Source organism: Halichoerus grypus, chromosome 2, assembly GCF_964656455.1.
Source record: "Halichoerus grypus chromosome 2, mHalGry1.hap1.1, whole genome shotgun sequence".
Lineage (NCBI taxonomy): Eukaryota > Metazoa > Chordata > Mammalia > Carnivora > Phocidae > Halichoerus > Halichoerus grypus.
The window spans coordinates 151,535,004-151,560,640 of NC_135713.1; the positions used below are offsets into that span (position 1 = coordinate 151,535,004).

General features: G+C 48.5%; 2 protein-coding genes across 3 annotated transcripts in view; one reads left to right on the forward strand and one right to left on the reverse strand.

The window, feature by feature from the left end:
* The first annotated feature begins 1,750 nt into the window (after positions 1–1,750).
* ALOX15 (arachidonate 15-lipoxygenase) lies at positions 1,751–10,321 on the forward strand. The gene is made up of 14 exons (XM_036066188.2): positions 1,751–1,970; positions 3,193–3,397; positions 3,677–3,758; positions 3,872–3,994; positions 4,156–4,259; positions 4,431–4,591; positions 4,828–4,971; positions 5,961–6,170; positions 7,707–7,793; positions 7,895–8,064; positions 8,228–8,349; positions 8,937–9,037; positions 9,159–9,326; positions 9,410–10,321. The coding sequence occupies exons 1-14, from the start codon at positions 1,836–1,838 to the stop codon at positions 9,587–9,589; spliced, it is 1,992 nt and encodes a 663-aa protein (XP_035922081.1). The 5' UTR covers positions 1,751–1,835; the 3' UTR covers positions 9,590–10,321.
* The window catches only part of LOC118519108 (polyunsaturated fatty acid (12S)/(13S)-lipoxygenase, epidermal-type-like), a 156,209-nt gene continuing 134,155 nt past the window's right edge, over positions 3,584–25,637 (reverse strand). The window contains exons 6-7 of one of the 2 annotated variants that reach the window (XR_013445953.1): positions 3,831–3,950; positions 3,584–3,732 (exon numbers count right to left, since the gene is read on the reverse strand). The gene's annotated coding sequence lies outside the window, so the exon portion shown is untranslated. Of the gene's footprint in view, positions 3,733–3,830; positions 3,951–11,702; positions 11,965–25,637 lie in introns of those variants that run through there. The other variant, XR_013445952.1, reaches the window with a different exon arrangement.

The window sequence follows — 25,637 nt, forward strand, 5'->3', positions numbered from 1 at the left end:
CTTACACAAGATTGCAAACAACCTAGATGTCCAACTTTTACAAAACCGGGCAGACTATCTTTTCTACATCAAAATAGCAGCACCTTTAAGAACAAGGAAGCTCTTCAAGTCCTGATTTGGAATGATCTCCTGATTTATGCTGCAATGTGGAAAATTCAAGCCGCAGAACAGCGTGTAATATATGCTACCAGGTGCAGGAAAAGGACAAAAATGATAGGCATGTGTTTGCTTGTGAATGTGCCTCGGAAAGATGTAGGAGTGACTGAGGGAGGCGGGGATGGGGTCAAGAGGGAGAAGCAGGGATGGGGGGTGGGGGGATGGGGGGGTTCGGAGGGATACCTCTTTCTACCTTTTGAACTTTGTAGCATGTAAATGCACTTCCCACTAGACAAGTAAACAAACAAGAAAATATGCATTACAGACATATTTCTCTTGACTTGGTTTGTTTTATCGGGCGTATGGTACTCCACGCGGTGGTGGTACTGGAGTTCATCTTACTATTCCTTTATTATTTAGGTAGCCTGTGAGTTTGCCTTTGCCTCCCCTCAGGGAAGGACTTCTTTATAACGGATCTTGCAGTATGTTTTAGCAAACACTTCTTTTTTAATTTTATTTATTAATTTTTTAAAAGATTTTATTTATTTGACCGAGACACAGCGAGAGAGGGAACACAAGCTGGGAGAGTGGGAGAGGGAGAAGCAGGCTTCCCGCAGAGCAGGGAGCCCGACGCGGGGCTCGATCCCAGGACCCTGGGATCATGACCTGAGCGGAAGGCAGCCGCTTAACGACTGAGCCACCCAGGCGTCCCTTAGCAAACACTTCTTGACACCCAAAAGACTGATACTCTGCTCAATCCAGGGGAAATAAAAATGAGTCAGTCCTGCCGGGAGCGTGGGCCCTGCCTACGGGGAGCTCAGCAGGGTGGGAATGTGGACATACACACAGATTACCGGGCGTAGTAAACGAGCAGTAACAGACGCATGCACAGGGCAAAAGCATGGCAGGACCATAGAGAGGAAAGCTGATGAGTTCTGGAGGGGAAGGCGGGGAGGGGTGAAGTCACCAGAGAGGACGTCTCTGAAAAACTGAGGTCCAACTAGGGATTAGAAGGCTGAACAGATTTTCCAGGAATAGGGACTGCCAAGCAAACAACATGGTTCTGGGAAACACAGGGCTCCACCCGCAGTGGAGAGAGGGGAGATGAGGATGGCGTGCGGTGGGATGAGGTGGGAGGAGGGCAGGCCGCGTGAGCAAGAGCTTTGAATGCCAAGAAGCTTGGGTTTTTTTCCTGTAGGCAACAGAGAGGTAGAGGCTTTTAAGCTAGAAAGGAAGGAGCCCCAGAGTTTGGCACACGGAGGGCTTGCAAGTGTTCCAAGTTGATCGAGTTAATCCAGTGGCCATGATGTACTTCATTCACAAAGCCTTGCAGAGCGGCTCTCCTTGCCCTCTTCATCCTCCCTTGCAACCTTAAGGAAGACCCTCAGAGAGGTGAGCCACCTCGTGAGGTCAGTGTGTGCGCGCCCAGCCACACGCTCCATGTGTCTGCTGGGCCGGCCGTCCCTTCCTTCTTCCTGCAGGTTTTCTGCCCCAAGCCTCGTCTGCTCCCCGCCTTCCCTCCTTCTCCTCCCACCGGGACAACGGTATGCACCCCTCGGCCCGCGCCAGGCCCGCCTTCTTGGGCTGAGCTCTCAGCTGCGCGCGGGGCCGGTTGGAGACCCCGGAGCCACCACACCCTCCGACCCGCGAGGCCTCCCAGGGGCGGGGTCCCGGGCTCTGTTATTTAACGCGCCCGCTCTTCTTCCTCCTCAGACGGCGCGCGTTCGTCTTCGGGCAGGATGGGTCTCTACCGCATCCGCGTGTCCACCGGCTCCTCCCTGTGCGCGGGCTCCAACAACCAGGTGCAGCTGCGGCTGGTGGGCCAGCACGGGGAGGCGGCGATCGGGACGCGCCTGAGGCCGGCGCGAGGCCAGGTGAGCCGCGGGGCCCGGGGAGCCTCCGGCCGGGACGCGGCGCGCAGTGCGCGCCCTGGACGTGCTCCCGCGCCCGGCCTCCTTGGAACTGCCCGGCGTCGCGCGGAGCTCCGTCTTTCCTCGAACGCGCCGTCTGTCCTCTGGTGCCCTCTCTTCTCTATTTCCGTGCTCCTGTGCCCTCTATTCTCAAAAGCTGCCGTTTCAAGCCTTCTCCACCGTTGCGAGGTGTCCGACCCTCAGGCTTTCTCGCCCGCACCGGGTGGGGATGGGGGCGCCGGCGGAAGGGTCGGGGGAAGAAGCGAGAGATGAGAACACCGAAGTTCCAACCCACTTCCCCGCTCCCATAGCATCCACCCGGTTATCGCCCCGGCTCCGACCCCCTGTCCGGCTCTCTCCAAGCCCCCCAGATGCGGCTGTCTGTCCGCGCCTCCTCCTCTCTCCGCCTCTAACCGGGAATCGCCGCGCTCCATTCCGTCTCCTGGACCCCTCGGGCTCCGCGCCCCGAGCTCCGTCCTCCCCCCGCCCACCAGGGCCCCCTTGCACCTGGTCACCTGCACCCTCTCCACCGTCTCGCGGCTTCCGCGCGGCCCTTCCCAGCCCTTCTGGGGCCGGAGCGATTTCTCCCAAACATCCCCACCTTCAAACGTGCCCCGCGTGTTCTCAGGACCAACCCCAAGCCCCTGGCTTACCTTCGAGACTTCACGACGTGGTCGCGCGCCTGTCCGCATAGCTGTCCCCTGCGCCCCAGCTCCCCGACGCAGCTCAGCCTCCCTTGGCCCCTCTCCCCGTGCCCCGGCCCCGCACGCCTCTCCGCCTTTCCCTCTCCCGCCGAGCGCTGCCTCCCGAAGGGGTCCCGAGAGGCCAGTCCTGCGGGAGGCTTGCCGGGGCCGTGGGCCGTCCGCGCGCAGCCTGGGGGGCGCGGGTGAGAGCTGCCTGCTCAGCCCCGCGTCTCCCCGCGCACCGGTGCGCTCGCTCCCCGCGCGGGGCCTGGCACAAGCAGGGTCTACACCGAGGAAGAAGTCGAGGAAGGAGCGCACCTCCGCATGTTCCCTCGCCGCCTCACCCAGCCGCACCTGCGTCCTGCGCGCCCCCTTCGCCTTCTGGCTCCTTCCGCGCGTCTTTCCCAGAAGCTCGCGGAAGGGCGTCCAGCGGGAGCGGGGCTCAGTCCCAGGGCCCCGTCCCGCACGCCCCGCGCCTGCTGAGCCCCTTCTGTCGCCTGCAGGAGACGGAAATCAAGGCGGACGTGCAGGAGTACCTGGGGCCGCTGCTGTTCGTGAAACTGCATAAACGGCACTTCCTTCAGGACGACGCCTGGTTCTGCAACTGGATCTGGGTGCAGGGCCCCGGGCCCAGTGGGAACGAGTTCAGGTTCCCATGCTACCGCTGGGTGGAGGGCAGTGGCGTCCTGAGCCTCCCCGAGGGCACCGGTGAGCGCGCCGCCGGGGGTGTGAGGAGGCCTGGTGGGGGGAGCGGAGCCAGGAGGCAGGGCTGGAACCTGGGGGGCGGGGCGCGGGGTTTGGGAGGACGTGGAAGAGGCAGGTTGCTGGCGCTGCATCCCCAGCCGAGGGGCCTGGAGGCTGCAGGAAGGCGTGAGGCTGAAGGGTCAGGGTCGGCGGGAAGGGCCGGCTGAGGAGGCGCCCTTGGGGGGACCGGGGAGAGGCTCTCGGGAGAGGCCTCACTGCCCACGTCTTGCTCCCCACATCTAGGCCGGACCCTGGGAGACGACCCTCAAGGTCTGTTCAAGCAACACAGGGAGCAGGAGCTGAAAGATAGGAAGAGGCTATACCGGTCAGCCCTCCTCTCGCGCCCCGGGCTCCTCCCGCGCCCCCCCAACCCCCGACCCTGCCAGGCGCTGCTGACCCTTCCTAGAACCAACATCTGCTTTCGCTTCTCTGCCACAGCTGGGGAACCTGGAAGGATGGGCTAATCCTGAATATGGCCGGGGCCACCATCAGTGACCTCCCGGTAGATGAGCGATTTCTGGAAGACAAGAAAATTTATTTTGAGGCTTCGCTGGCCAAGGGGTGAGAACAAGGGGGGCTGGGCGTGAGGGACGTGTTCTGGTGCAGGGGAGGCCAAGGGGCTTAGGACTGCATGGCGCTGGGCCAGCCTAAGGTGGGCGCCTGTGGTTCTCCGCTGGATTCTGAGCATAATTCTCACACTCTTTGCCTCTCCTTCCCTGAAGACTGGCAGACCTAGCCATCAAAGACTCTTTAAATGTTCTGACTCGCTGGAATGATCTGGATGACTTCAACCGGATTTTCTGGTGTGGCCAGAGCAAACTGGCTGGTCAGTACCCCACCCCAGTGCTTCTCCCAGGATCCTTACCCCCAGATCCCACCCAATCCAGGGAGCCAGGGCTGGGAGACCAGAGGCCTGGGTGCCTCGAGTAGGCTGGGGTCAAGGAGGGATGGTTCGGTGGACCAATGTCATGGAGTCCTCTACAACCGCCATCCCCAGAGAAGGTACGGGACTCCTGGAAAGAGGACGCCTTATTTGGGTACCAGTTTCTCAATGGCACTAACCCCATGTTGCTGAGGCGCTCCAAGCAGCTTCCTGCTCGCCTGGTGTTCCCTCCGGGGATGGAGGAGCTGAAGGTCCAGCTGGAGAAGGAGCTCCAGGTATAGACACAGAAGCCCTAAAGAGGCCACGCAGTGAGATGGGGGTGGGGTCCACTGTGGGCCCAGCTGGATGGCAAGAAAGGATTTGACAGGAGAGATCAGGGTGAACCTGAGAAATGCAACTCCATGCCTTCCTCCCCGAGTGAGACCAGCAAACTAGGGGGGAAGAGTGTTGACAGAGGCAGAGTCGAAATGATAGCAGCCCTTGCCCTCTACCCCCCCCAACCCCCATGCAGAGAGGCACGCTGTTCGAGGCGGACTTCTCGCTGCTGGACGGGATCAAGGCCAATGTCATTCTGTGCAACCAGCAGCATCTGGCCGCCCCTCTGGTCATGCTGAAGCTGCAGCCCGATGGGAAACTCCTGCCCATGGTCATCCAGGTGAGAGGCCCCAGGAGTTCTGCTCCCACCCAGCCCCTCACCCTGGTGCACTGAGTCCCCACTCAGTGCAGAGGCCTAAGGCGCCAGGGAGGAAATGGGAAAGGAGGAAAGTTGGGGTCCAGCTGGAGAGACAGGCCGGGCGAATCTGAAGAAACTCCGGGAGGGGGGCAGTCCCTGAGGACAGAGCAGTCTGGGAGGGCCCTTTGGAGGCGGCGTGAGCCTCGGAAGAGGCTCAGGACTTAGATCTTTAGGCAGGAGGGCGGGCGGGATGCGTGGGGAGGCTGAGGTCTGACCGGTGTGAGCTCGGGGTGCTGGGGGACGGTGTGGGGGAGGGGGCCACACGGTGTGGGCTGGGGGGGCGGCCCAGCTAAGGAGCAGGAACACAGGAAGCTGGGGAAAGCTGCTGTGACGGACACCTGCGTTCAGGATGGGGTGACAAGGGGGATGCTCGATCCCGGGATTAGGGTGATGGGTTCAGCGACTGTCCAAGGCAGAGGTGATGGGCTCCGATGTGGGGAACAGCTGTGGGGTGCCGAGGAAAATTAAACTGGCCTGGGTTCAGGGAGAGAGGAAAAGGAGGAGTCGGGCAAGGCTCGTGCAGAAAAGGGACAAAGCAGGGGGAAAATCAGGAGGCCAACTTTGAGGTAACGGGGGGAACATCCAGATCGTAACGTGTGGCCAGTGACAGCTGAGGACGCGTGTAGCCACTGTGTGGGGGCCTGTTGCAAGAGTGTGGGACGGAGGAAGCCGAGGGTCTGAATCTTGTCCACGCTGCGGGGACCGAAGGGGAAGTGAGGTCGGAGGAGGCCCCCGTGGGGGCAATTTCTGCAGAAGGCTGCTGGGCCCAGTGGGTTGGAGAAGCTGCTGGGGACTAGCAGAGTCAGGTGGGCAAAGCTCAGCAACTGGGAGGGAGCCCGACGGGTTAGGCACGCAAGGGAGGGGACCTGTGGGCGCCTGGCACTCGTCCCGCTCTCTGGTCCCCGCTTCAGCTCCAGCTGCCTCGCGTGGGATCCTCCCCGCCACCGCTTTTCCTGCCCACGGATCCCCCGATGGTCTGGCTCCTGGCCAAATGCTGGGTCCGCAGCGCTGATTTCCAGATGCACGAGCTGCAGTCTCATCTTCTGCGGGGACACTTGATGGCGGAGGTCATCACTGTGGCCACCATGAGGTGCCTTCCATCGATACACCCTGTCTTCAAGGTAGCCCCTTACTCCCTCTGCTCCTGCCTGCCCCTCTCCCTGCCCCACGGCGCGGTCCCGCATCTGGAGGCACCCTCCCGGGGGACTCTCAGGGCCCGGAGAGCCAGCCCAGAAGGACAAGCGAGCCGGGAGCGGGAGGCTGGCCCGCTGTGCCTTTGGAACAGGGCCATGTGTCCCCCCAGGGAGGCGAAAAGGAGTCATCGGCGGGGTGAGGGGTGAGAAGTCTTACTCTTTTTATGTCTAAAGCACAGATAGACGTACACTATATAAACAGCACACACAAACGGCTGAGGATTCCAACAAGGCAGGACCATACAAACAGGATAAAGTATTTTTTCCAGCCAGTTTTGAAGAGTCCTAAACTAGTAACCCATACGCCAGTTAGGGGGACTCAGGACAACGACAGTAGTCTGGCTCATCGCAGACGATCAGAACAGAGTATCCACCCATTCACTTGTTTTCTTGGGGTCCTCCCATGGGGCAAGAGCCGTTCTAGATGCCGGTGGGAAGCCAGACAGGCAAGGTCCGGATCTTTGGGGATTTTCATTTCCGTTAAGGGCTAACAGGCAATAAAGACTATATTGGGGCATATCAGCTGTGGTAAGTACAATGCAGAGAATCAGGGCAGGGTGATGTGGGAGTGAGTTAAACCGGGTGGTCAGGAAAGGCTCCTTTGAGAATGAGACTACAAGGTGCCAGCCGTGAGATGGTCAAGGCCGGGATCAGCTAGTGCAAAGGTCCTGTGGCAGGGACAAGCTTGGCCTGTTTGAAGGACAGAAAGAAGGTGAGTGGAATGGACAAAGGGGAAAGGGTAGGAGATGAAGTTCCAGAGGCAGGCAAGTTAGGCCATACATTCTCGGTGGGGGGGCTATTACGCCCCCCAAGGGGGTGAAAGTGCTTCTGGGGAGGCAAAAAAAGTACTGTTTTTATGTATAAAGCACGTATATACATACAGTACATAACAGATACAGTATATCTGTAGCATTAAAATTTCATGGGGAGAAATTTTATCTAAAAATGTATATCATGGGGCGCCTGGGTGGCTCAGTCGTTAAGCGGCTGCCTTCGGCTCAGGTCATGATCCCAGGGTCCTGGGATCGAGCCCCGCGTCGGGCTCCCTGCTCGGCGGAGAGCCTGCTTCTCCCTCTCCCTCTGTCTGCTGCTCTGCCTACTTGTGCTCTCTCTCTCTGTGTTAAACAAATAAATAAAAAAAAATCTTTTAAAAATGTATATCATGTATAAATATATAAATACTATGTTATATGACATCTAAAAAGGCTACTTAGAGGAGTGATAATGAAACAAAAGGATGAGAAACATTGAGCTCGACCTTGCACAGTCATAATTGAACAGAAAAGGAGGATGATTTCTTTCAGTTATCATAGAGCAATAAGTCAGCAGCGTCCAGGGGCCACTGAGCTTCACGTCTGTGCTTTTCCCGGGGCGCCGGCGCCTTCCTGCTCTTCAGCCCTGTTTCCAGCAGGGACTAGCCGGGCTCTTTTCTGACTCTGCCCTTCCCCGCTCTTGTCCCTGCAGCTTATCATTCCCCACCTGCGCTACACTTTGGAAATTAACCTCCGGGCCAGGACCGGGCTCGTCTCTGACATGGGAGTTTTCGACCAGGTATGAGGAGAGCAGGGGCATCCCGGAGCCCAGCCTGCCCCCCGGCTCTCTGGCCTCGGGGCGGACTGATGTGCCTGACCTGCCTGGTCCTTGCTCCTCAGGTGGTGAGCACAGGTGGCGGAGGCCACGTGGAGCTGCTCCGGCGAGCTGGAGCCTTTCTAACCTATCGCTCCTTCTGTCCCCCTGATGACCTGGCCGACCGGGGGCTCCTGGGAGTCAAGTCTTCCTTCTATGCCCAAGATGCCCTGCGGCTGTGGGAAATCCTCGCTCGGTGAGGAGGGGGATGGCAGGGCTGGGGGAGGAAACTAGGACGGGAGGTCTGTGTCTTGGCTGGGGGGCTGGGGCCCCTGAGCGGCCAGGTGGCGAGGAGGAGGAGCCCAGGGCCGGGAGGCTCCCAGTGAGCTCCGGCTCTCAGACCCTGGGGGGGAGGGCAGCTATGTGCAGGGCATCGTGCATCTCCACTACAAGACGGACGAGGCCGTGAGAGACGATCTGGAGCTGCAGTCCTGGTGTGCAGAGATCACTGAGGTCGGGCTGCTCGGGGCCCAGGACAGAGGTGAGATTAGCCCCCGCCTGGACCTCCCGCACGAGAGAGTTCCCCTGGGAACCTCTCCAGAATCCTAACTTCTGTGCAATCTACCAGAAGCATTTCCAACCCTATGAAAATGCCCAGAGGCCTTCTCAGAGTCCTTCCCTATCAGCTAGAGACAGGGCCCCATCCTATGCCCTGGGAAGCCCTCGAGGTCCCAGACCCAGTGGGACCACTGGTTGCTCGTAAATGTTTAACAACCAGCTCCCTGGAAAAACAAAACAAAGCAAAATACGACCAAACCCTGATTTGTAGGATTTGCCCACTTCCACGGTGTAAATATTCCCACTGTGGTTACCAGTGTGATGTCAGGCAGCTCACTAAACGCCTGAACGGTAACGTAATTAATTGGCTCTTGTGGGCCAGCACGAGCCACACCAGTGCCCCACGGGGTGGGGCCCTCCGAGCAGATCCCCCCACCCCCATTACGACCCAGTCTGCGCTCAGCGCTGATGGTCAGTGCTCGGTGCCCTTCCTCTCCCCTGCCATCTCCCGGCTCTGCCCTGTGTCTGCTCCTGGCCCCCCAGCGGCTAACTCCCCGGAACCCCTTGCAGGCTTCCCCAACTCCTTGCAGTCCCGGGACCAGCTGTGCCACTTTGTTACCATGTGCATTTTCACCTGCACCGGCCAGCACTCCTCCACCCACCTGGGCCAGGTACTCACCGGAGGGGCAGCTGGGACTTTGCACCTGCAGTGATGGCCGGGGCTGGGTGCAGGTGGGCCGAGGGGTTTCCATGCTTCGCAGACACTGACCCAGCATATCTGCCCCTCCCTAGCTGGACTGGTACTCTTGGGTCCCTAACGCGCCCTGCACCATGCGGATGCCCCCACCGACCACCAAGGATGCCACCCTGGGGACAGTGATGGCAACACTGCCCAACTTCCACCAGGCTTCCCTGCAGATGTCCGTCGTCTGGCAGCTGGGCCACCGCCAGCCCATGATGGTGCGGGCGGGGGCGCCCCGGGGGCTCCCAGCACCCCGCGCTGAGGGTCCCAGGCTCTCAGCTGCCTTTCTCTCTCCGCCCAGGTGGCTCTGGGCCAGCACCAGGAGGAGTATTTTTCAGGCCCCGGACCCAAGGCCGTGCTGAAGGAGCTCAGGAAGGAGCTGGCTGCCCTGGAGAAGGAAATCGAGACCCGGAATGCAAAGCTGGACATACCCTACGACTACCTGCTGCCCAGCCTGGTGGAAAACAGCGTGGCCATCTGAGCGCTGCCTCCCACCCGAGCCACGCACCAGCCCTCAGTGCTTGCAGTCCTGGCCCCCGCAGTCCCCACATTGCCAAGAGTCCCCTTTCCATGGTCTGTGCCCACGGTGGATACATTTTATTCTAGACGCTCTACCCCTGCCTCCCTCATCATTCGGGTCTCCCCCGGGGGCAGATAATAGCCACGTTTATATAAACTGTTTCAAGAATAGGATAGGGGGTCCATACATGTTACTCCACACCCTTTATGAGCTAGATATGATTTTGAAACAAGATCGAGTTTAAATGGCAACAAAAAGGTATGTTAGACAATGAAAGAAAAGAAGTTAGAACAAACTGTCCTAAAGCAAATAGTGGCCAAAGAACGTAGCACATCTTTTCTAAGTGGATGGGCTTTATCACACGTCCTGAAACCAGACCTAACACAGAGCAAACCATTCACACAGCGATTCTCAAGACTTTTGTCTCATGGCTGACTTAGAAAGTGATAAATGGAAGAAAACGGGGGTCCATATCTATAACCCATTTGCGGTTCCCCAGTTGGAAAGCTCCAAATGAAAATAATTAACCAGAGGGGCGCCTTGGCGTCTGCATTTGGCCAGGTCATGATCCCGGGGTCCTGGGATCGAGCCCCGCATCGGGCTCTCTGCTCAGCGGGGAACCTTCTTCTCCCTCTCCCACTACCCCTGCTTGTGTTCCCTCTTGCTCTCAAATAAATAAATGCATAAATATAATCTTTTTATTTTTATTTATTTATTTTTGAGTTGCGGACAAAATCTTTTATTAGTTTCTAATTTACAGGCCTCATCAGTGCCCCTGGTAGTATTGTTAAGAGACCATTTTACCTCGCTCAGAACTAAATGAAAAAAATTTTTCAATTGCAGTCATTTCTCGCCTATGGCCGCCAAGTTATAGGATACATTCACTTAGCATCGTTTGCCTTATAAAACAAGGTGTCCTGTTTGCTTTTTTGCCCCATTTCAAAGCAGCTTGAAAAACTTCCCTTTCTTAGGCAAAAAAAGCCTATTCAGGGACCTAACAGGATCTTGACAGAACTCATGTTCAAATGGTCAAGATTCATAGTTGTTTTATCAAATGCACTGGTGTTCTGAGAGATTTGCCAGCTATCTAAAGCCAAGAATTAAGGGGTCGTCACCCAAATACTGTTAATTTACCAATCACTGCATGCAATTTTTAAGTTATAAAATTACCCCACCAGAGTAATTTTTAAAGAGCTCTTCTCTTTTCATCCTGTTCATCAGTTCAACTTCAACTGGTCATCTTCCAATATTCCCTCTCATCAGGTACTTTTTGGAATGACACTTAGCAAAACCTCCAAACCATTTTCAAACTAAAAGCAAAGCTTACAGGCGCCTGGGGGGCTCAGTCAGTGAAGTGTCTCCCTTCAGCTCAGGTCTCGATCCCAGGGTCCTGGGATTGAGCCCCGAATCGGGCTCCCTGCTCCATGCTGAGCATGGAGCCTGCTTGAGATTCTCTCTCTCCCTCTCCCTCTGCTCCTCCTGCCCACCCCTCTCTCAACAAACAAAACAAAACAAAACAAAACAAAACAAAAAACTAAAAAACAACTAATAACTTAAAACTGCCACAGACACATAAAAACAAATGGTCCACAAAACATTCTCCTTTTCTCCTGAAGGTTTTACGATGCGTTGTTATAATTAACCAGTCTTTTCCTATTAAACTTAAGTGGCCAATGACATAAACAGTTCTGAGACCATTCTTCCACCACTGATGAAGACTGGGGTGGCAGGTATTGGGGTTAATATTCATTCAGCCTATGAGTTTTCTCGGCAGACATGGTGACCTTGCCAGCTTCAGCTGCCTTCTTGTCCACTGTTTGACGACACCCCACCAAGCGTCTGTCTCATGTCACGAACAGCAGAACGGCCCAGAGGAGGAGAGTCAGAGAAGCTCTCAACATACAAAGGCTTGCCAGGAGCCATATCAACAATGGCAGCACCACCAGATTTCAAGAACTTGGGACCATCTTCCAGCTTTTTTCCAGAATGATGACCAATCTCCTCCTTCAGGCTCAGCAAACTTGCAAGCAACCTGAGCTGCGTGACCATCCCCTGAGCCGTGAAGCCAGCTGCTTCCATGGGTGCGTGGGAGGGTCATTTTTGCTGTCACCAGCCACATTGCCACGACGAACATCTTTGACAGACACGTTCCTGACATTGAAGCCCACATCGTCCCCAGGAAGAGCCCCGCTCAAAGCTTCATGGTGCATTTCAACAGACTTTGCTTCAGTTGTAACACTGACTGGAGCAAAGGTGACCACCAGGTTGGGTATGAGAACACCAGTCTCCACTCGACCCACAGGGACAGTACCAATACCACCAATTTTGTAGACGTCCTGCAGGGGCAGACACAAGGCCTTGTCAGTTGGATGAGTTGGTGGCAGAAATAAAATATATTTTTTAAAAACCCTCCTTAGGGCGCCTGGGTGGCTCAGTCGGTTAAGTGGCTGCCTTCAGTTCAGGTCATGATCCCAGGGTCCTGGGATCGAGCCCCCACATCGGGCTCCCTGCTCAGCGGGGAGTCTGCTTCTCCCTCCCCCTCTGCTGCTCCCCCTGCTTGTGCTCTCTCTGTCTAATAAATAAATAAAATCTTAAAAAATAATAAATCAAAAAAAACCCTCCTTATTTTAATGAGTGACAACAAAGGAATCACTAAAATCCAACTTCTGTATCTGATGAAAAATTTGGAAAAATAAACTTAGAAGTTTTATTTCTTTTTTTAAAAGATTATTTATTTATTTATTTGACAGAGAGACACAGTGAAAGAGGAAACACAAGCAGGGGGAGCGGGAGAGGGAGAAGCAGGCTTCCCCCTGAGCAGGGAGCCTGACGTGGGGCTCAATCCCAGGACCCCGGGATCATGACCTGAGCTGAAGGCAGACGCCCAACCAACCGAGCCACCCAGGCGCCACTTGGTGGGTATTTTAAAGCAGAAATTCACAGTATACACCAGCCCAAACCATTTCCTTTCCAAGATGAACAAAGTTGCTTCTTGCCTCTGATTGTTTAATTTGGCAGAAGACGTATGGGCGATGCTTGGTCTGATTCTTAAAGCAAGAACAGGAAATACACAGTTGAGAGGTGGGGTAGGTTCAATCCTGGGATCTGGTGAGAGAGCGTGGTACAGTCTCCGCACCAGAAATAATGCAGCTGGGGAGGCTAGGGAGTGGGGCAGCGGGAGCAGCAGAGGCTGGGAGAGAGGCGCTGGGAAGGGTGGTCTCATGAAGGTGGTGCTAGGAAATTAGGCTTGACCTTTAGGAAACAGCTACTGAAGGATTTTAAGTAATGATATAAGAGGGTCCAGGAAGTCAAACACAGAGGTACCCCTTTCTCCTTGGGCGGCACCCCTTCTCTTTGGGGATCACATCCCTTCTCTTTGGGGACCTCACCCCCTTTCCTTGGGAGCCACCCCCCTTCACTCTCATTATTGGTTCCTTGTCAGATATTTTCATTTTCATAGTTTTTCCCTTCACTCCCTGACAGAGAAAACTTCAAATCCCATTGCTTTTTGGAGATGATTTTTTTTTTTTAAGTAAGCTCCAGGCCCCACGTGGGGCTTGAATTCATGACCCCAAGTTCAAGAGTTGCATGCTCTACCGACTGCCCATTCAGGTGCCCCTGACACAGGGTTTTTACAAACAGGCTGGTGGGGAGAAAATCGCGACGCATGGTCTTGATGTTCTCTAAGACAATTTCTCCACATCCTACCCAACATGTTTTTTCTTTTTCTTTTTTTAAGATTTTATTTACTTATTTGAGAGAGAGAGAGCCAGAGAGAGAGAGTGAGAGAGCACAAGCGGGGGGAGCGGCAGAGGGAGAGGGAGAAGCAGACGCCCCACAGAGCAGGGAGCCCTACGATGCAGGACTCGATCCCAGGACCCCGGCTTCATGACCTGAGCCAAAACCAAGAGTCGGACCCTTAACCACTGAGCCACCCGGGCACCCCTCTTTTTCGTTTTTTGATTAATAGCCATCCTAGTGGGTGTGAAGTGGTATCACATTCTGGCTTTGATTTGCATTTCCCCAGTGACTGATGGGGGTGAGCATCTTTTTGTTCTTGTGCTTATCGGCCATTTGTATGTAGTCTTTGAGAAAATGTCCATTCAGATCCTTTGTCCATTTTTATTAAAACATTTTTTTGTTTGAGTAGAGTTGATGGACACTGTGTTTGTGTCAGGTGTACAACACAGTGATTTGATAAATCTGTGTGTTATGCTCTGATCACCACCAGTGTGGCTCACACAACACTCTAATGATACTATTGGCTATATTCCCTACATTGTCCCTTTCATCCCTGTGACCTATTCCTTCCATAACGGGAAGCCTGGACCTCCCGCCCCCCTCCACCTATTTTGCCCTCCCTCCTGCCCCTTCCCCTCTGGCAACCATCGGTTTGTTCTCTGTATCTATGGGTCTGTTTCTGCTTTTTGTTTGCCTGTTCATTCATTCACTTTGTTTTTTAGATTCCACATATGAGTGAGATCATATGGTATTTGTCTTTCTCAGTCTGATTTATTTCACATAGCATAATATCCTCTAGGTCCACCCATGCTGTTGCAAATCAAATCCTGTGCCTATTTTTAAATTGGGTTATTTGTCTTTTTATTATTGAATTGTAAGAGGTATATATAGATATATATGTAAGAGGTATTAGGCCCTTATCAAAAATATAATTTGAAAGTATTTTCTATTATGTAGGTTGTACTTTTACTTTCTTGATAAAATCCTTTGATGCAACTTTTATTTTTCTCCAAAAGTTTTTATTTTTTCTGTGTTTTTGGAAGATATCTTTTCCTTTCATTGCTTTGAAGATGTCTTCTCATTGTCTTTCTGACTTGCCTATCTGATAAGAAATCTGTGATTTTTTAATCTTTATTAAACTGTGCATAGTATCTTTTCTCTGAGTGCTTTTAAGGTTTTGTCTTTACTACTCATTTTCCACAATTTGACTATGAGGTGCCTTAATGTCAGGCCTATATATATGTGATTATGCTGTTTAAGGTTTATTGAGTTCTCTGGATCTGTGCTTTTTTATTTATCAAATTTGGAAAAATTGTATCCATTGTATTTTCACAAAATTTCTGTCCTACTTCTCTATCCTTCTGGGACTCCCATTATATCTGTGTTAGTCTTTGATATTGTTCCACAGGTTAATGAGGTTCTGCATAATTTTTTCCTCCATGTGATTCATTTGGATACATTCTTTTTTTTTTTTTTAAGTTCTCTGACCTTTTCTTTGTGATATCCAGTCTGCTCTTAATCCCATATGGTAAAATTTTTATTCCAGATGCTTTTTTAACTCTAGGCATTCATTTGTCTCTTTTTTACATCAGTGATTTCTCTCTTCATTATATTAATGTTTTCCTATAAATACTTGAATAGAGTTACAATGTCTGTTTTATTCTCCCTGTCTTCTGGTTCCATGACCTCCATCATTTGTAATTCTGTTTCTATTGACTGGTCTTCTCTTGCTTAATTTCCTGCTTTTCAGAATGTCTAGTAAGTTTGTTTTTTTTTTAAAGATTTTATTTATTTGACAGAGAGACACAGCAAGAGAAGGAACACAAGCAGGGAGAGTGGAGAGAGAGAAGCAGGCCTCCCGCTGAGCAGAGAGCCCGATGCAGGGCTCGATCCCAGGACCCCAGGATCATGACCTGAGCCGAAGGCAGACGCTTAACAACTGAGCCATCCAGGTGCCCCTGTCTAGTAAGTTTTGAGTAGATGCCCAATATCATGAGTATGACTTTGTTGACTCCCTGCATTTTGTCTTCCTTTAATTTGTTGCAAGTGTGATAAGAAGTTGAATTATTCGTAGATCAATTTTTTCCTTCAAGGCTTGTTTAGCATTGTTGGACTGGGTCTAGAATCTCAATCAAGGGACAAGTCAGCACTACTGTCAAGATGTGATCCCCCCCCACCCCGGGGTGTCTGGGTGGCTCAGTTGGTTGGACATTTGCCGTCAGCTGGGGTCGTGATCCCAGAGTCCTGGAATGGAGCTCCATGTCGGGCTCCCTGCTCAGTGGGGAGCCTGTTTCTCCCTCTCCCTCTGCCCCTCCCCCTGCTTGTGCTCTCTTGCAAATAAATAAACAAAATCCTAAAAAAAAAAGATGTGACCCCCCCCACCCCCACCCCTGGAGTCTCTACTGAATGCCTGGGTGGTCAAATATCTCTCCACTTTGGGAGCTATGAGAGTTATTCAGCGCCCCAGTCTTTCTTTGCCTGGTCTCGTAGAGTCTCATTCCCACTCTTTCTTCCACACACAACCAATATTCAAGAACACCTATATGCAGATTTCCTGAGGTATTTTTCTGCACTGGTCCCACCTCTCTAGAACTCTGTTCTATCACTTGCAGCTGTCTCAGCTTCCCTACACTCTGATTTCTGTTTCAGCTCAGGGTCCATAAGGGTCTATTTAGGTCCCCTTCCGTGTGCCCCCTGCTGGGGAACTGCCTTCAGGCAGAAATCTTACAGGATGTGTTTCCCTTTTCTCAGTGATTATACAGACCTCCTCTGCCTGCTGTTAAATGTCTTAAAAAAAGTGGTTCATATATTCTGTCCAGTTTTCTAGCCCTTCACTACAGCCTAGTCTCACAACAGTTACTCCATCATGACCAGAGGTGGAATTCTATTTATTTTCCATATCTAAAAGTTTTGTTGAGTTCTTTTTTTTTTTTTTTAAAGATTTTATTTATTTGACAGAGATAGACACAGCGAGAGAGGGAACACAGCAGGGGGAGTGGGAGAGGGAGAAGCAGGCTTCCCGCAGAGCAGGGAGCCCGATGTGGGGCTCGATCCCAGGACCCTGGGATCATGACCTGAGCAGAAGGCAGACGCTTAACGACTGAGCCACCCAGGCACCCCTGTTGAGTTCTTCTTGAGACTTCCTTGGAATTTTTCATAGTCTCTTGCTTATTGTATTTTTTTATTCCATATTTCATTTTTTAATACATTTACCAATAGTTAATTTGTATTCTATATTTGATAAATCCAATATCTGAAATCCCTGTCTAGATATGCAGTCATTCTTTCTGCTGGTGTTCACTCATAGTGCTTTTTTTCCTTCTGGGTTAGATGATTTCTGATTATGAACTCATACCTGGTGGGACTTAGCCTGTGGAAGCTCCAAGCCTAACCCGGAGTTGCTCTTCCCCACAGATAATTGCAGTTTTCTTATGTCAGGAGTCAAAGCGGATACTCCTCACCTGAGACCACTTTTGCCCTCTGAGAGACTGGCTCAATGCCCCAGTCTAGTAGGGGGCCCTAGGCTTAATCTCTAGGTTCCAGCTCTAGAATAGCCATTTGGTCCATGAAAAGTCTCCTTGGTTGTTTGCTTACCAGATTCATACATATGTCAGTTTCCCCACCAGTACTTCATGATTTCCCTACCTTTTTGAGCCAAGCAAAATTTTAACAGGATGTTTGTTTTATTGTAGTTGGAAAGTCCTTCACAGTACCTGGAAATATGAAGGTGGTACTTTTTATATTTTCTTCTAATAATTTATGGTTTGCTTTCATGCTTTTTTTTTATTTGCATGGAGTTTATTTTGGGATATGGTGTAAAGTAGGGATCTAACCTTAAGAAAATATTGGATAGTGAATAATCCTGAGTCCTCTTATTACATGGTTCATCCTTTCTCCTTAAACTCGAAGATTCTTCGTCATAGTCTAGACTTCTCTCTCATTTTTTTCTGTTCTGTTTTGCTGATCTGTCTTCCTCTTATTGTGCCAATACCATTCAAGATTTCTTACATATAATGGTTTTATCCTATATTTTGACACACTTTTTTTTCAAAATGTCCTTGGATATTCTTATGGGTCTTCTCTTGCATATAATCTTTATAATCAGTTTATATGTAATCCTTTCAAATCCACTTTTACTATAGCAACTCTATGTCAATTATCATATGGATGTAACATACTATATGCTTTGTATTCCATTTGCTAATAACCCTATTCTGCCTTCTTCTTTTCCCCATTGTAAATTCTGGGCATCTAGGCCAGATTTACTAATGGAATTTCAGTGCTTGGCCTTGAAACTCTAGGCTCTTCTAACCACTGGTGCAAGAAATCTCTGCAAGATAAGAGAAAATGTTGCCTCTTCCCCTGAAGCTGCAGAGAGAAGTAGGTGGTATTCTGCCTGGTAAAACTATTCTTATATTCTTCCCAATTAAGTAGTCTTGTAAATCACTGGAACTTAGACATTTTTGCTACCTATGGAAGTATTCCTTAGCCTCTAGGAAGTCTGTAATTCTGATTGGCTGATTTGAATTAATAATGTGTTGTTCTGACAAAAATTTTAAATGGACATTTATGTTTTTCAAGAAGTATAAATGCTTGTGAATTTCCTTTGTTTGTGCAGAAAGGATCTTTGGCACTCCCTCCTCCTCCCCCACACGTAGACATAAAATAATAATTCTTTTAGATTTTTTATTTAAGCAAAGATTTTTAAAAATTTTGCCTTATCTAAGTAAACCAATGGTGCTGTGATGTGGTTTTGATGCACTGAACAGAAAGCGGTGTTCCTGGGACACCTGTGACCTCATGTACCAGCCAAGGAAAGCAAGTGAAGTTTAACTGTTGGTTGTCACTGGGGAGTCTCCCTACTGCTACCATCTGCCTCTAACCAGTGGGAACAATGCTAAAGAGCTGTCCTGCTTAGAAAATCAATGAGAACATTGTGTATTAGGGTAATTTTTTTAAAAAAGATTTTATTTTTTTGTCAGAGAGAGAGAGCGTGAGTGAGCACAAGCAGGGGGAGCTAGCAGAAGGAGAAGCAGGTTCCCTGCTGAGCAGGGAGCCTGCTGCGGGACTCGGACCCAGCACCCTGGGATCATGACCTGAGCCGAATGCAGACGCTTAACCGACTGAGCCACCCAGGAGTCTCATGAGTAGATTATACTGTTATAATGAAGAGACCCCAAATATGCAGCGGCTAGGACAGGATCACGTTTCTCCTCGTTGTACCCATCAGGCTGGCATTTTGAATCAGTTAGGGACTCTACTCCTCAATTCAAGAGGCTGGTTTTCTTCATCTTTTTTTTCTTCCATTCCATGGGATATTACACTCCTCTATGTGAATGAGGTTGGGTTGTAACCAGTAGGAATGAGGAAGAGATTATGACAGCATGGTGACTATAGTTAATAATGCTGTATCATATACTTGAAATTTACTAAGAGTAGATCTTAATTGCTCTCATTTGAAAAGAAGGTAACTGCCTGACATTGGCCATATCAACATTTTCTAGATAAGCCTCCTGAGGCAAGGGAAATAAAAGCAAAAATAAACTATTGGGACCACATCAAAATAAAAAGCTTCTGCACTGCAAAGGAAACAATCAATAAAACTAAAAGACAACCTATGGAATGGGAGAAGATATTTGCAAATGACATAGCTGATAAAGGGCTAGTATCCAAAATCTATAAAGAACTGATACAACTCAACAGCCCCAAAACAAATAATCCAATTAAAAGCGGGCAGAAGACATGAACAGACATTTCTCCAAAGAAGATATCCAGATGGCCAACAGACACATGAAAAATGCTCAACATCACTCATCATCAGGGAAATGCAAATCAAAACCACAGTGAGATACCACCTCTCACCTGTCAGAATGGCTAAAATCAAAACCAGAAGAAACAACAGGTGTTGGTGAGGATATGGAGAGAAAGGAACCCTCTTGCACTGTTGGTGGGAATGCAAGCTGGTGCCGCCACTGTGGAAACAGTGTGGAGGTTCTTCAAAAAGTTAAAAAGAGAAGTACCCTACAATCTAGTAATTATACTACTAGGTATCACCCAAGAAATACAAAAACAGTAACTCAAAGGGATACATGCACCCCTATGTTTACTGCAGCATTATCTACAATAGGCAAATTATGGAAGCAGCCCAAGTGTTCATCAATAGATGAATGGATAAAAAAGATGTGGTATATATATAATGGAATATTATTCAGCCATAAAAAATGAAATCTTGCCATTTGCAACGACGTGGATGGAGCTAGAGAATATAATGCTGAGATAAGTCAATCAGAGAAAGACAAATACCATATAAGCAAAGGGAAAAAAAAGAAAGAGAGAGGCACACCAAGAACCAGAGTCTTAACTATCAAGAAGAAACTGATGGTCCCCAGAGGGGTGGGAGGTGAGGAGATGGGTGAAACAGGTGATGGGGATAAAGGAGGGCACTTGTGATGAGCACCACGTGTTGTTTGGAAGCGTTGAATCACTATATTGTACACCTGAAACTAATATTACACTGTATGTTAACTACACTGGAATTAAAATAAAACCTTAATAAAAAAAAAACATTTCTAATGGGAAAAAAATAAAATAAAAACGGGTAACTATGGGGCGCCTGGGTGGCTCAGTCGTTGGGCGTCTGCCTTCGGCTCAGGTCATGATCCCAGGGTCCTGGGATCGAGCCCCACATCGGGCTCCCTGCTCGGTGGGAAGCCTGCTTCTCCCTCTCCCACTCCCCCTGCTTGTGTTCCTGCTCTCGCTATATCTCTCTCTGTTAAATAAATAAATAAATATCTTAAAAAAAAAAAACAGGTAACTATGAGGGGATGGATATATTAATTAGCTCAATTGTGGAATCATTTTACAATGTGTACATATAATAAAACATCGCATTGTATGTCTTAAAGATATATAATTTTTATTTGTTGGTTATGCCTCAATAAAGTGGGGAGAAAAAAAAAAAGAAAGAATATTGAGGAGATGGGGTCCAGTCTTGAGGTGTTGCCCCAGTAATGACCGATATCAGCCTGCTTGCACTTGCACAGAGGACTAAGTCGTGGGACCACACTGAGCTGCAGAGGAGGCTGGGAGCTTGGGATGGTCCGCTAGCCACGAGTAGGCTGCCCTTTGAGTTGTATGGAGTAAGGATAGAGTGGACCTTGCAGGACAGGTAGCAGTCTCCGCCACACACTGGAAAGTGAAAGAATTAAGACTGCTGTCTTTTTATTTTCTGTTGTTGTGGGTCATTGTTTCTAATGTTTTTTTGACAGAGGCATGGGGTATGTGCCCGCCCGTGCCTTTGATCTTTGGGCAAATACCCAGTTTGATCCCAGTAGCAGAGCTCAGAGGAAGAATTGCCTTTTTTTGGAAAGAATGTTTCTAGCTCCAAAAGTTGGGTTTCCTTTGTTTGGGAGCATTAAGACTCCATTGAGTGAGTTTTCCTGAAATCCTGCTGGACCAAGTGTAGAGTACGTGGTCTCCAAGAGGGAAAGCAGTAACCTGAAAAAATTGCCTTTTCTCGATATTGCTGCCTTCTAGGAATATAAATAGAGGTGAAGTTTTGGGTCAGGGTTGTGCTTTCTATTCTGAATGCATATATTTCCCTCCTTTCTTTCCTTAAAATAAGAGATTCCATGTAGTCTGCACTTGCCACGAAATTTATTATTTTTCACATTGTTTGAATGTAAGATATTATGATTCAAGATATATCCTTGAGTCAAAATCCACATGAATTGAGTATTAAGGAGTGAAAATTCCAAGAAAATTCAAAGCGTCCAGTGGAGACTCCAGATTTTGTGATGATAAAACAGTATGTTTGCCAAAGTTGGCAATTCCCCAAGGATTGGTACTATATGGGATCCATAAATAACAAAAAAATAATTTCCTTCAGAGAGCATCTTTAATGAGAGGTATTAGAAAATAAAGATAATAAGATACTTAAAATTAAAGAGTTTCCATTTTGTTTAATTATAAAAAATTAATACGTGCTTATAAAAACCTAAAATAAGAAATCCCAAAGAGTAGCCAGGCTATGGGCAGGTAGAAATAAAGCCAAAATTGACAATGTTTTAAATATGACAGTCTTTTAAGAAAGTTTCTCTTTAGGCTGGAAGTAAGGGATATGTCAGAAAAAAATCACATCTTAAAACTTCCCAGTCTTTGGAAAGAGAGCCCAGTCATTAATTATACTTATAACCTTCCACAAATACATTGCACATGTTGGTTAAATCAGTCTCAAAGGGACAGAGTCTTATGATTTTCATGTTGTGAAAGCATATTTTTATTATGAAATGATAAAATATTTAGTTAAAAGATAAATATTTCACACTGAGGAGGAAAAATAAAATCCACAAGCTAACTGTGCAGAACTACTGTAATTAATAAAATTTTAATCAGCATTCTTATTAAAAATACATTCTTTCTATCTCTCAAGTTTTTGGATGAGTAAAAGGAAAATTTTACTCATCCCTGCTGAGTTGTAAGCTAACGAAAAAATACGTGAGTTTATATCACACCAACTATTAGTAGTCATAAAAAGGCTTAAAGAACACTTTATATTGAGACTTTTATTTATGTATTTATTTACTTATTAAAAATTTTTTTATTTGAGTATAGTTGACACATAGTGTTACATTACTTTCGGGTGTATAATATAGTGATTCAACGTCTCTACACATTATACTCTGCTCACAAAAGTAGTTACCACCTGTCACCACAGAACCCTGTTACAGTATCATTGCCTATATTCCCTATCCTGTGCCTTTTATTCTTGTAACTTACTCCATAACTGGGAGGCTGGACCTCCCACTCCTCTTCACCCTTTTTACCCACCCCCACCCCAATTTCCTCGGGCAACCATCAGTTTGTTCTCTGTATTTATAGGTCTGATTCTGCTAAAAAGCAGAAGTTTATTCATTTGTTTTCTTAGATTCCATATATGAGTGAAAGCATATGGTATTTGACTTTGTCAGTCTGACTTACTTCACTTAGCATTATAATCTCTAGATCCACCCATGTTATCCCAAATGGCATGAGCTCATCCTTTTTTTTTTTTTTTTAAAGATTTTATTTATTTATTTGACAGAGAGAGACACAGCGAGAGAGGGAACACAAGCAGGGGGAGTGGGAGAGGGAGAAGCAGGCTTCCCACCGAGCGGGGAGCCCGACGCGGGGCTCGATCCCAGGACCCTGAGATCACGACCTGAGCCGAAGGCAGACGCTTAACGGCTGAGCCACCCAGGCGCCCCGAGCTCATCCTTTTTTATGCTGAGTTATGTTCCACTATATATATATATATATATATATATATATATATATATATACACACACACACATACATACACATATATATATATAAATGGATAAAGAAGATATGATATATATATCATATCTTCTTTATCCATTTATCTATTGATGAACACTTGGGTTGCTTCCATATCTTGACTATCATATATAATGCTGCAATGAACATTGGGGTGCATATATCTTTTTGAATTCATGTTTTTGTTTTCTTTGGGCAAATACCCAGTGGTGGAATTATTGGATCATATGGTATTTCTATTTTTAATTTTCTTTTTTTTTAAAATATTTTATTTATTCATGAGAGAGAGAGAGCTCACAAGAGAGCACAAGCAGGGGGAGGTGCAGAGGGAGAGGGAGAAGCAGGCTCTCTGCTGAGCAGGAAGCCTGACGTGGGGTTCGATCCCAGGACCCCGGGATCATGACCTGAGCTGAAGGCAGACGCTTCACGGACTGAGCCACCCAGGCGCCCCAAAGACGTCGTAATCTTCCTGATAATATTTCAGTAGTGATCATGTCCTACAGTGTTAAATGGACTTTCTGAAATTCTTCATTGTTTATGACACCTTACTCTAAGTTAAAGTAGGAGTAACTGAATGCATAATTTTACTTTATATGAAGGCTACTATTAAAATGAAAAATCACAGAGCAGAGGAAATAAAGCGCATGTTTACTGGGCAGCCCCCACATGTCCGTTTGAGCAACATTGATTTTTTTTTAGCGAAGCCAGTAAAACTCATTTAAAGAACTGGTGTCACCTATGCTCATATGTTCTCACTCTCTGTGAGGGGAAAGACCTCTGGACCCTCTCCAGGGACAGCGTGCAAGTGGGTGGGACATATACGATAGGACGAGTCCAGCGTTTTTCTGTGTCCAAGTCCTAGAGTTTCCTCCTGTGCAAAATACCCAGCGTTTTATGGCATTTAAGTTTCCTTTATATCAACCAGAACTGTATCGAGGGACTTAGTGCCCAATCTGGCAAACGTGGCATCACACCCAGAAGTGCAGAACAGTACGCCAAACTCACAATCTCTGTTGAGTCCAATTTCAGCCTAGTGTCAAATAATGTTCCCTTTTCCTTGGTGAATTGTCCTCAAAATCCACTTCCTAGAAGAGTCCTTGGAATTGTGTTGCCGTTGGTAAACACGGTATCTTGAATCACTTGAATACACAAACTTTCTCTTTTGGAACCTGATTTCAAATATTGTATGCTTACTCAATCGTATGCCGTATCTGAGTGTGTAAGCCACTGAGTGCTGGGAGCCCCATTCCCATTACTGGCTCAGGTGAAGAGTGGGTCCCCGGGGGGGGGGACATTGTTTGCTTTTCTTGCATGGGGGTCTTCCTCTGGTGAGGTGGTAACTGCAGGTCTAAGCTAGGGAGGGGCGGGCGCTCCAGGACAGGAGGGCGAGGGAGGTCCATCTCTAATGGGGTGCCAGGAGCATGATTTCCTTTCTTGGATGCCCACTTAACTTTGGAATTTCACCTAATGGGGATAGCCAGAAAATAAAGTTCTATGAACTGTCCCCCCAAGCAACAACCCAACCATCACACTGATATTAGATATGTACAACAGCATATGGGTGTTTTTGGTTTAAATATGTTCCCTCATGCCAGTGGGAGATGCTTCAGAGGAGGTGTGGGGGTGCTTCAAGTGTTATAATTTCCCCAGATAACCCATCCCAATGCTCTTTGCCTCATCAGTCCTCTACGATGGGACCTGATAATATGCATTCAGCCAACTCTCTTGATTCTTTGCCCCACAGAATCGCTATACTTTTTTTTTTTTTTACCCCAGCTCAGGAGCTACCAGAGAAGACAGATTGTTTGAGCTGGTCATGAAATGTGTTTTAATCTGTGTTGAAAACAGGGATTTAGACCCAGTGAGGTCTTTATGCCTTCAAAGTCCTGGGAGTAGATTGCAGAGCTGAGGTATACGAAATGAGAGAATGTGAAAGCTCAAGGAACACCCATGTTTTCTTTTCTTTTCTTTCTTTTTTTTTTTTAAGATTTTATTTATTTATTTATTTGAGAGAGAGAGAGCACAGGAGAGGGGGAGGGCCAGAGGGAGAAGCAGACTCCCCGCTGAGCAGGGAGCCCGATGCGGGACTCGATCCAGGGACTCCAGGATCATGACCTGAGCCGAAGGCAGTCGCTTAACCAACTGAGCCACCCAGGCACCCTCTTTTCTTTTTTTTAAGATTTTATTTATTTATTTGACACAGAGAGAGAGAGAGAGACAGGAGAGAGGGAACACAAGCAGGTGGAGTGGGAGAGGGAGAAGCGGGATGTGGGGCTCGATCCCAGGACCCTGGGATCATGACCTGAGCTGAAGGCAGACGCTTAACGACTGAGCCACCCAGGTGCCCCTCTTTTCTTTTCTTTTCTTTTCTTTCTTTATTTAATTTACTTAATTTTAATTCCAGTGAGTTAACATACAGTGTAATATTAGTTTCAGGTGTATAATGCAGTGATTCAACAATTCTATATATCACCCGGTGCTCACCACGACGGGTGCCCTCCTTCATCCCCAACACCTGTTTCACTCATCCTCCCTTCCCCTTCCCTCTGGGGACCATCAGTTTGTTCTCTAGAGTTAAGAGTCTGTTTCTTGATTTCTCTCTCTTCTTTTTCCTTTGCTCATTTTTTTTGTTTCTTAAATTCCACGTATGAGTGAAATTATATGGTATTTATCTTTCTCTGACTTATTTTGCTTAGCATAATACCATCTAGTTCCATCCACGTCGCTGTAAATGGCAAGATTTCATTCTTTTTGGTGGCTGAGTAATAGTCCATTGTATATATATATGCCATCTCCTCTTATCCATTCATCAGTCCATGGACACTTGGGCTGTTTCCATAATTTAGCTGTTGTTGATAATGCTGTGAAAACACCCATATTTTAAAGCATGGGCCAGAAGGGTAAGCCAGCAAAGGGGATTGACAAAGAACAGAACAGAAAGAAAAGACT